At 34.2% G+C, this 11674-nt stretch overlaps 1 protein-coding gene and 1 pseudogene across 4 annotated transcripts; one reads left to right on the forward strand and one right to left on the reverse strand.

Moving 5' to 3' along the window:
* The first annotated feature begins 543 nt into the window (after positions 1–543).
* On the forward strand, positions 544–3872 carry LOC143563458 (receptor-like cytosolic serine/threonine-protein kinase RBK2; annotated as a pseudogene). Its single transcript, XR_013140674.1, has 8 exons — positions 544–652; positions 739–1101; positions 1837–2088; positions 2192–2352; positions 3129–3208; positions 3288–3423; positions 3492–3641; positions 3728–3872. The product of XR_013140674.1 is annotated as a receptor-like cytosolic serine/threonine-protein kinase RBK2 (transcript).
* Positions 3873–4326: 454 nt separating this feature from the next.
* On the reverse strand, positions 4327–9405 carry LOC143563453 (translation initiation factor IF3-1, mitochondrial-like). Of its 3 annotated transcripts, XM_077050988.1 has the most exons (9): positions 9357–9405; positions 8700–8911; positions 8340–8430; positions 8146–8213; positions 7953–8051; positions 7785–7841; positions 5315–5383; positions 5152–5229; positions 4331–5067 (listed from the first exon to the last, which is right to left on the reverse strand). In XM_077050988.1, the coding sequence occupies exons 2-9, from the start codon at positions 8901–8903 to the stop codon at positions 4480–4482; spliced, it is 1254 nt and encodes a 417-aa protein (XP_076907103.1). In that variant the 5' UTR covers positions 8904–8911; positions 9357–9405; the 3' UTR covers positions 4331–4479. The 3 variants fall into 3 exon arrangements, with proteins under 3 accessions (XP_076907104.1, XP_076907103.1, XP_076907102.1); XM_077050989.1 differs by lacking the exon at positions 9357–9405 and having other exon boundaries at positions 4327–5067; positions 8689–8945; XM_077050987.1 differs by lacking the exon at positions 9357–9405 and having other exon boundaries at positions 4332–5067; positions 8700–8975.
* Positions 9406–11674: the final 2269 nt, after the last annotated feature.

The raw sequence follows: 11674 nt of genomic DNA on the forward strand, positions 1-11674 counted from the left end.
ATTTCTTCGTTCTGCAAATTTTGTATACATATTAGGAATTAGGTTAGGGTTTGTACTTTTATTTATATCGTGATAATAATAATAATTAGTTTATTAAGATAAATAGGGGATGTTAATTATATCATATTCATATTCTGCCTAAACAATAATTTAGAGGTGTTAACAACCCGAGCCGAAGCCAAGCACGTTAACGCTCAAGCGAGGGTTGGGCACGGCTCGTGAGTAGTTTTTCAAGCTCGAGCCTAGCTTGTTTGTTATTTATTAATTCTTTTAGTATATATTTTTATAATTATTTTTTTTATTTTTAATATAATATGTATTACTTAGTTTTTCTTATCATAATTTTATATATAAAAGCTCTTGAGTGGGCTCGAGCATTCTTATTAATTAAGCCTAAGTAAAAGCTCGAGCTCGTTTAAAGTCGACTCTATTCAAGCTTTTTACAAGCCGATCTCGATTAGCTCATGAGCTACTCGGCTAGTTTACACCCTTAGTAAACATGAAATTTGTGTGTGTGATTTTGTTTGATGATATTTTGATGTCAGTTTTGAGTAAGAGATGGCTGATGATGAAAAGAAGGAAGGTGTTATATTTGCAGTAGAAAATAACAGAATTCTTTTCTCTGATTCCTCAGTTTCAGTTTCTGCTCAAGGTAATAAACAAAAGAAAAAATACTCAATTGAAAGTTTAGGTGTTTATGCTTCCAATTGAAATTTCGGCTGAAATTTAGCTTTGTAGGAAAGGATGATGAAGATTTGGATGATCAAAGCAAATCTGAACCGTCATTGCCTGTGAACAATGATGCTGCTGCAGATTCACCATCTGTCAGTTTTCGGATATCAGATTTGGTAGCTCAGATTGATCCAATTGTTCATTCAAGGCAGTTGTGTGAGTACTTATGGAAGTTAACAAAAGCACCATCTGCAAGCTTGCAGACCTTTAGTCCACTATCCTCGATCAAGAGGCTGACTAAGAAAAAGAGCCAGAACCTCATGCCGGAGTTGGATTCAAAGTTAAATGATAGTTTGTATTGTTTTGAGGCTTCGTGGATTAATTATTCACTCGCGCAACTTAAAGATGCTACCGACAACTTTAGTCGTGGTTTGGATATAACTTCATGTTGACTCGTTTTATGCTTTCAAAGTTTTGATCTTTCTTTACTATGGCTGTCTCTTCTAGCTCGGCTCATTTATCTTAACGTGTTAATCGTAAAAAGCTTGAGTCATCTCATGGCTCGTCCAGCCAGCTCGTTTATGTTTTTTGAAAAATGAGTTTTTTTCACCTATTGAAATATATAAAAGAAAAAATATATTATTTTTAGCTTACACATAATGCTTAATTAATAAACTATAAAATTTATGGCTTATATTTATAAAATTTGGGTTATGGGTTATAATTAATATAATAAAATTTGGGCTTTAACTTAAGCGACCCGACGAATGAGCCAACAAGGCAACTAAATGAGCCGCGAGCCTTTTTGACAGCCAGAATCTTTGTTCAAAGTTACGGACACACATTATTTGCACTCATTTTCCACAGAAGCAAAAGTTTTCATCTAGAAAAGTCAATTTGGTCAAAGTTATTATGTCATCATTTTGACCAGGCTTATATTGCCTTAAAACAAAACTTTTCAAAGTTTGAGAATTTTTAATCATATTGTTACAAAGTTGGTTATCTTTTTATAGAACATGTATTGCATTTACAGCATTTGACATAGTTAGTCATATATTTGATTAGAAGCAACTATGCCAAATGACCCATGACTTTAACCATAAAAACAAACCAACCCGGTTTTAACTAAACTTTCGTTCTGTATTTTCTGTTATTATTCCAAAGAAAACTTAATTGGAGAGGGAGGTTATTCTGAAGTTTACAAAGGTCATTTACAAAACAATGAAATCATAGCAGTAAAACGGTTAACACGAGGCACACCAGAAGAGATGACAGCAGATTTCTTATCTGAACTTGGAATCCTTGTCCACGTCAGCCACCCGAGCATTTCTAATATTATTGGCTACGGATTCGAAGGTGGCATGCACCTTGTTTTGCCTCTGTCCTATCATGGAAGCTTAGCTTCTGTTCTGTCTGGTTAGTTTTTAACTGCATTATTCATGAAGGGTAGATTGGTAATTCTACAGACAAGACCGTTTGAAATGAAATAACATTTCTTAATCTGTAAATAAACATTCAGATGAGAAACAAAAACAGAAACTTGATTGGGGAACAAGATACAACATTGCGTTGGGCACTGCATCGGGCCTTTCGTATCTTCACGAGGGTTGTCAAAGGAGAATCATTCATAGAGATATTAAGGCTGCTAATATTTTGCTTTCGGAGGATTTTCAACCTCGGGTAATCCATGACTTGAAACAAGTAACTAAACTGATTTTTGTATGTCTAAACTTGCTTAAAATGCACGTACTTGTGAACTCTTAATTCATCAAATTCGATAAAGTGACATTCAACATTTTTGTAAAAGGATTTATACATCCATCTTGTTTTAACCAAGGGGAAATATCATAAAAAAACAATACTTTATATTTATTTATTTTTCTCACAAAAGTTCCTCAACATTTTTGTAGCACATTAAAGTCCCTCTAAATGTTAAGTTTGAAGCAAGTTGTGAAAAAAAACTGAAACAACTTGGAACCGATACATATGGTTGTTTTGCTTACATTTTATCTTGTTTTCTTAAATGGATTATATATATATTATCCTAGTTGCCTTTTTATACAATTTGGATATATTGGTTTTAAGTTGTCTTTAAAAAATATCACAATAATGTTCAGGTTTAACATGTAGGGGTAAAGTAATATGCAAAAAGTTGTTGAGGGACTTTTGTTAGAAAAACAGAAAGTATGTTGGTTTTTTTATTGTGTTTGACCATTTCCAGTTAATCAATTTAAGAGTTAACATTTTATTATATTATTTTTTTCATAAGTACATGCATTTTAGACAAATTTAGAGACTTTAATACACAACAATTTGACTTTTGTGTACTTTTTACAAGTTAGAGGGACTATTTATTGTATAAAACAAGAGAGTGTAGTATGTTACTGACCTTTACAAAACATAATGATATTTTCTAATTTTTCTTTATGTGTGGACTTCATTTGATGTAAATATAGATATCTGATTTTGGGCTGGCTAAGTGGCTTCCAGATCAGCGGGTGAACCTCACTGTATCACAGTTTGAAGGGACTTTTGGGTATGTAATTTACATTTATATATCATATTCTTTTTATTTAATTAGCTTGAAGCTTTTTTATTTATTTATTAAAATACAGTTACCTCGCGCCTGAAGTTTTCATGGACGGTTTGGTCGATGAGAAAACTGATGTGTATGCATATGGAGTACTTTTGTTAGAAATCATCACTGGGCGCCCCGCTTTAGATGAATCACAAAACAGTCTTGTTATGTGGGTAGGTATTTTATTTTTTAAGTACCAACCAATCGACCGATTTCTTGTTTAATCACTAGTTTATTGCAGGCCAGACCTTTGATCGATGCAAAAAATATTGAAAAACTTGTTGATCCTCATCTTGGTGGCACGTGTGACGTGGATCAGCTGAATGACATGGTATGGATTGCTTCTCAATGCATAAATCATAATCCAACTGACCGTCCGAAAGCGAGCAAGGTAAACTTGAAGTTGAAGAAAGCAAAAGCAAAACAATGGTATGTTTGTTTTATCTGTTTTTATGTTAACATGATGTTTTCATGCAGATTTATAGGATGCTAAGTGGTGACTAAGGTGTTCCTGATAGCGGGAAAAAGTTTATAAAGAGGGCTTCATTTAAGATTAGGAAATGAGGTGAAGATGACCGATGATGATGATGATGGTTCTTTAATCGTCATGCGATCAAATTGAAACCAATTTTTGTATTGAACTCGAAAAGCATTGTAAATATTTGTTCATGTCAGTTGTTGAAATGATAAGCAGGGCATTGACAAATCAAGTTGTGTTTTGAGGATTTATGTTATGTGTACACCCTTCAAAATTCCCAAATAATACACAGTTTGTATTTATATGTTTTTCTCTATTTTATATGAATTTGTATTTCTTCAATAAGTTCTGATATATAATGTCTTATAAAATTCCGAATATACATCGTCGTGTATCTATTAAAATGAGCGCATATCGTTGATGAAACAAAAGGTGCGGCGGAGGTATGAGAGAGTGAGAGCAGTTTGACACTACATATCACATAATCACTTTCAAACGTATTTCCATATCATAAAAACAATTTATTCCAACAAAACAAAAAACATATAGCGCAAACCACTGACATTTAGCAGGGTGGTCATTATATTAATCCAGTTACAATCTCATGCTTTATAATCAGTTCAATTGACTACCAAACATAGCACGGTGCCAGCCATGCAAATTACAAAATAAATTAAATAGCAGCCTAAAAAGTACTGCATTTCACATAATAATATAAAACCCATGTCATGTCACTTCTACAAAAATGCATTCATCTTCTATAACCACCTTGTCTTACCCTGACCCCAGCAGGGTTCATATTATTGTTTTCTCTACCAAAATCACCCTGTAAACTCGGTCCTTGTGGCCTCGGTCCTTTCATGTACCTGTTTACTTCCACAGGCCCACTTTCCGTTCGATGATCATTGTTTGGTCTCGGTGCATCAAACCTCCCATAACCTGATGTGGCTTCACCTGGACCCCGCCTGTTCACGTTTTGACTTTGACCTGAACCATTTGTTGGCCTCGTGGTTGCATACCTGTTTTCTGACCTGTTAGTTTTTCGTGTGGCTGCATACCTATTGAATGTTTCTGGTGCGGGTGCGGGTTTGACCACATGGTCAAAATCATCGGTTGAATCTAATTCCATCTCCTTTTCATCATACGTGTCGGTTTCAGAATCGGATTCATTTAAGCTTTGTTCTTCCGAACTTTGTGTTGAAATTTCATTTACCATTTCTGAAATTTTCTTTTTTGCTGGACCTTTCTTTAACGGCCCGAACTTAATATGTCTTACAACAACGTACGCTTGCTTCTCCTCTACCCTGGGCCCACTTTCCACAAGAGCAAAATCATCAATCTGCCAATGAAAAGTTATTTGACCAATTTCCTTTTTAATTACTTCTTTTAACATAATCAATCAGCACGTTCAAGTTAAACATACCATTGCGGATAGACGGGATAACAGTCCTCCCAAATCCTGCTCATCTGACTTTTCATTAGGTACTTTCACTGCCATACACTGCTTGACCATAAAAACATTAACGAGTGACCAACATTTGATGTTTTATATTGTAGTGTTATGAAGATAATTTACACAAACATACCTTGACACGGTGTCCACGCTCGGCTAATCGTTTGATGGCATCTGCCTTTGTTTTCATATCATGTTTATCCTAGAAAAAAGAAACCCATACTTGTCATACACACACACACACACACACACACACACATATATATAAATGAAATCTTAACATATTGTTTATACACAAACAAAAAGATAATTATTTAAATATTACAACTGATGAACCTCTAAAAGAAGCTTCAAATATAGAAATGAAGATACTTTTAATTAATTAATATAATGCTACACACCACGCAACTCCTTAATCATCACTCGTTCAAAAACGAGAAACTCGTACAACCTTTCGTTGTGCTATAACTATAATTAAAGAATTTACTTTTTATGTACAAGAGAAAAGGATAAAAGTGGAGAACCGGGTCAAACGAACTCCAACTGAACTCATTTTAGTATTGTTGGAACCATCTCGTCGAATCCAACCAACAACGCTAACCCTATAGCGAAACCTAAAAGCTAAACCTAAACCTTGAAGTTAAAGTGTTAAACGCTAAGCTAAACCCTAATATTACTCCAAATCTTGGAGAAAAATCCATGGTCGGTCACTGATGTTCCATACTTCCATTAGTCATTCAATTGTGAGAGCCAGACACGGTTTTAGCGAAATCGTGCCCGTGTTCAGTCCGTGCTTGGGTATCAATAAAAGATTTGCCATTATGTACTTGGAATGAAGGTAATGTTGGGCAAATCATTAGTTGTATTGAAAGGCCTCTAATGTTGGATAAGAAGACATATGAACGTTGTGAATAGAAGGGTCCTCTTAGTTATGCATGGGTTCTTGTAGAGGCAAAGGCATCATGTAGGTTACCGGACAGGGTAAAAGTGGTATTTCATCACGGAATGGTTTTCCCGGGAAATTAGCTCAATTAGACGATTATTAATGGAAGCCACCATTATGTAAGAAATGTAATGTTTTGGGTCATTTGGATGCATTTCATGAACCCAAAGTTATCCAAAAGTTGAAATTGAAGTGAAAGCCGATGGTCCAAATGTTTCGGCCCAAACAATTTCAATGGACATAGATATTGATGATTTTAAAATGGTTAAGAAAAAAAGGCAATCAAAAACAGCCCAACAGGCCCAAGTTCGGCTGCTGGACTACACTCGGTCCATGATAAATCATCAGTCCCTGTTCTAAGTGTGATGGCTGACCCAAGTAAACTCCCACGGCCCGAGGCGGACAGTCGATTCCCTATGGTCCAAATCAGCCCACGTCCCAACTTAAAAAATCTAATGTATGTCATGTGGCTGGCCCAAGTTTGGTTAATAGTGCGGTTGGGCCTAAAACTGGCCCAAATTTAGCTGGTCTTGGTCAGACGATTCACCAAAATACAAAAAAATGCTGCCTTCAATCTTTTTACTATTTCATTTTTAATGGGCTAATGTTGGAGTCCGATTTGGATGGCTTTGCATGATGGACTTGATATGACTACATGGACTTGGAGTTTTAAGACTAGTTGTTTGATGTGTTTATCTTGTTTTGTTTGTTATGTTTCTCTATGTATTGGTCCTTTTTTTTTAATATCAAATGTTTTCCACGGCTTTGCCTTTTTCCCAAAAAAAATCCCTAAAGGTTAATCCTAATCCCTAAACCCTAATGCTAAACCCCAAAGGTAAACCCAAAAGACTAACCTCTAAACCCTAAAAGCTGAACCATATAAATATATATTTATTAGGGTTGAACTAGTCGGTTCCATCATCGCTGAAATGAGTTAAATTGGAGTTCATTTGAACCAGAGTTCCCTCCGGTTCCCAACTTTTACTGAGTTGCCCAATGAATGTTCACACACACACAAGATATATGTATATAGGGGTGAGTTAGCGTACAATAAAATAATCGCTTAACGTACATTACGTACGTGAGATACGTTCAAGGTAAAAATCACTAAAACGTTCAAGCCAAAATCCCAACCCTAAAACGTTCAAGGTTAACCTTTAAACGTTCAGGCAAAAAAACTTAAACGTCCATGCTTAAATCCTAATACATTCAAGGTTAAAACCTATCACTCAAAACACAAATTGATCGACTGAAGCTTCAAATTGATGATTAATTGGATCAATTTCAAGGTTAATTGATCAATTAGGTTCAACAATATCAATTTCAATTGGTCATTTTGATCAGGTGAACAACTCGTGACGGAAGAAGATGGTGTTCACGACGGTACCGTCGATGGTCGCGACGGTGAACGGTGGACGGTGACAGATTACTGAACGGTGATGGTGAAGGTGGGCGGAATCGTGAGGCAGCGGTGGACGAAGACCGGCACACCGTTGTTGTTGCTCGTTATTTTGATTGGAGAACCTTAGATCGCTAATTAAAATCGACGTTCCACATCCTCGCTTACGTAATGGATCATTTATCTATCTATGCGTGTGTGTGTGTGTGTGTGTATAATCAGGAAACTTGCAAATAATGCTCAAGATGGGTTATGACTTACAATTTTAAAAGTAATGCGAACCTCTTTCAATCCTCCTTTACGTAAAACCAAGTCAGACTGCAAAAATTTTAAAGCGTACTTAAGACCAAAGAGTAGCAAAATCTTAACTTTCATAAATTTATATAATCTAGAAAGAATTATATTCCAATTGAAAAAAAAAATGATTACCTTCTTTTTCGATTGTTCTTTCTCCTTTACTTGTTTTAAATACATTTCCTTTTTATAGTCCATGAGTTTGCAAACAGGTGGGTTACCATCTGGTTGAACCTACCACATAATTAACATAACAAAAAACCATAATGTTCAAAATGACAAAATACTGAAAGGGTCTAATTTATATTAGTTTGCAAACATAATGTACCTCGACTAAATCAAGATTGAGTTTCTTTGCACGCTCTAATGCCTCATTCCTTGACACTACACTATGCCCTGAAAGATTGGCATCATTCTAAAATATTAATAAAAAGATAAAGAGATGTACCAATAATTTCTCACTGTATCTTACATTTTAAAAGTGTTACAGATACAAATATGGAAATAAAATGATAAACTAACCTTCATCGGTGACGAGCCTAACATATTGAGCATGAATTTGTGAGTTCATTCGTGGACCCCCTTTATCCTTCTCTTCATACTTCAGCTTAGCCTAACAAAAACAAGAAAAAAATATTTATTGACTACACAAAGTTTTTTATGTGACCATGAGAACCCGTTAGAGAAAACTCCTGGCCCCACCAATACCCTGCTAACCAGTGGGATCAAGTAAAGCCCAACTTATGCTGGGTTGGTTTTCGCAAAATTAACAAGTGATTTGAAGGGGTCTAGTTGACCAAATAGTTAAAAATGATAACTAAAATAAAAGTTACACACACGACATACGATCTAAGTACTAATGTTTACATACAAGGGGATAACCTGAACAGGGGCGGCAAAGAATCGCACAGAGTTGCCAAGCTCGGGTCCAGGCCTGTGTAAACTCAAACCTTGACCTTTCAAAACACCAATTTTGGTTTCCTTGATAACCGAAGAGGACTCGTGAATCTGAAAATAGCATCGTTTGAACTGATTTGATAAGGCCCTGAGCTGTGCTTGCTTGGTCCGGCACCAAAATAAGACCATTCTTGTTCCTAAATCACATGAATGAATCCAAAAATCAAGCTAGTTGATATCTTGCATTTTGGATCAAATACAATAATACCAACGAATAAAAAGAACCCGAACAATCTGAACAAGTAGTAGGAGCTAAGCTCAAAGACACCATCATCAGTCATTATTAAAATCAGGTAACTGTGAAGCTAAAAATCGACAATTTCTATAATTACTAATTGAGGTTACAATCCACCAAGGAGACGAGAATGTTGTTTATAAACAACAAGGCATTTAATCGAACAGTTGGTATTAGTTTAAGGTTTAATGGTGGTATACGAGGGTTCCTATATTGATCGAACAAGCCTATAGCATGTGAACCAATCTATCGAATCAATAACTGAAAACTAAGAAACGGGTATGTTATGTTATGTTATGTTATGTTAGGGCTTGCTTTCAATTCAATTGGAGAGATTACCTACCTACCCGTTCAAATTCTTCTCTGTGAAAGAAAGAAAGAAAGAAAGGGTGTTGTGTTGTATTGTATTGTATTGTTTTGTTCACAGAGACGATCTCCTACACCTTTACAAAACCCTTGCAACTTTTTTTCCTACGGTCCAATCAACCGGATTCCAAACCCAAGCGTTACCACGGTGAGTATCCTTGAATTCAAGCCGTATCAGTTACATTTGAGACACAGTTATATTAAAAACGATGTTTATTTGGTTGATAAACCCGGCTAGCGGTAAAACCCAACAGTAGTCAGTCACGGGCATTAACACGAATTAAGTTGGTTTTGGTTACGTGTGTTCGTTACGATACCAGCGTGAAAAACGGAGGAAATATAAAAATTGAGATGGACCGATGGGGTGGCGTTGGTCGGTTAACTAGGACGTTGGTAAAACCCAAACATGTCAGTCTCGGGTGTTGATGCGGTGAGTCTACGTGAATTCGGTCGGTTTTTGTCATATTCGTTGCATTACCGAAATTAAAACAAACTAAAAAAACAACATTGACGTTTGGTTGATTTTGTTATGTTCATTACGTGACCGGAACTAAGAAACAAAAAAAAGGAAAAAAATTAAAATGTCATGGACCAATAAGGTGTCGCCAAATGATTTAATGAAATCTTAGCCACACCAAATTTCACATTTTATCTTATTATATAATACTATAATAGATAGCTAGTAAATGGCATGTGCGCTGCGGCAAAAAACGTTGATACACATTAAGACTAAAGCTACTAGAATTTATATGTGCAGTGACATGTCTGGTTTTAATAAATTTTTATCTAAACGTAGATAGAAATAAGAAAATATTCATATAAAATTAAGTTGTCGTGAGGAAAGCATAAAAAATATATAAACCATTTGTTTTGGCGCACATTGCGTGAACTCGGTATCGAAAAAAAATGTTATTTGGGCACATGTAGAAACATTGACGTTTGTATTCGAATTTTAGAGTAGCATTACTACGTGAAAAAAAATTAAAAATATATTATCTTGGATCCATATTGGTTTCAAATGAAAACAATACTGAAGCGTAAATATAAATAGTCACTTTGCAATTGTGTATATAGTATTTAAAAAACATAATATTTTCAAAAATAAAATATGTCAAATGTTATTATAGAAGTCTAATTTTGCAAATGCATTGAATAAGAAAATCATAAAATAATATTAAAAAATAAACTTCAAAATAACTATCTTAAAGTGATTTATAACAAATTGATTGGCTTATTTCATGAATAGTATTCCTGACCATCAAATGGTTTTAAATATATATATATATACACTAGTTTTTATCCCCTGTATTACGGGGCTGTTTTACATTACTCATTTTTAACACTTATATACTTTTTTGGGTTTAATTTTATTTATTGTAATGAAATTTATAATATACTTAGAGTTTGATGATAAAATGTTTCACAAGTAACTAAGATGTTATAACCCGATTTAAAAATTATATGGGTTTTGTAAGACCCAAGATCTGCTTATTTTTTTTACTATAAAATTGTTTCTTAATTATAAATAATATTTTTTTAAAAAAATCATATAATAATTTTTAGTATATCCTATTTTATAGGATTTTCACATCAATAATTTGGTGAGATTAGTTTTTATTTTAATGAGATGTTATAACCCGTTTAAGGAATATCTGGGTTTGGTAAGACCATACCCGTGAATTCGGGTCAAATGCATGAGAAACCTCCATTTAAAAATCAAGCAAATCTGGTGACTCCAAAAAAAGGGGGAGCGACCACATCGCGACACGTAGAATTTTTATGTTTTCGTTTATATATATATATACTAGTTTTTATCCACCGTATTACGGGGTTGTTTTGTATTATTTGTTTTTAATATTTATTTATTTTTGAATTTTTTTTATTGTATAAAAGTTAATAATATACTTATAGTTTGATGTTAAATTGTTTTACAAATAAATGAGATGTTATAACCCGGTTTAAAAGCTACATGAGTTTGATGAGAACCAAAACCCATTTATTTTTTTACTATAAAATTGATTTTTTAATTATAAATAATATATATTTTTTAAATATATCAGATATTAATTTTTAGTATATCCCTACTTTATAGGATTTTTATATTAAATATTTGGTGAGATTGGTTTTTCATTTAATGAGATGTTATAACCCGTTTAAGAAAATATCTGGGTTTTATAAGACCCATACCCATGAATTCGGGTCAAATGCATGAGAAGCCTCCATTTAATAATCAAGCAAATCTGGTGACTCCAAAAAAAAGGAAAACAACCAAATCGCGACACGTATGATTTTTATGATT

The sequence above is a fragment of the Bidens hawaiensis genome, unplaced genomic scaffold (assembly GCF_021521415.1).
Source record: "Bidens hawaiensis isolate Kalapana, Puna unplaced genomic scaffold, B.hawaiensis_p1.1 tig00021387_1, whole genome shotgun sequence".
NCBI lineage: Eukaryota > Viridiplantae > Streptophyta > Magnoliopsida > Asterales > Asteraceae > Bidens > Bidens hawaiensis.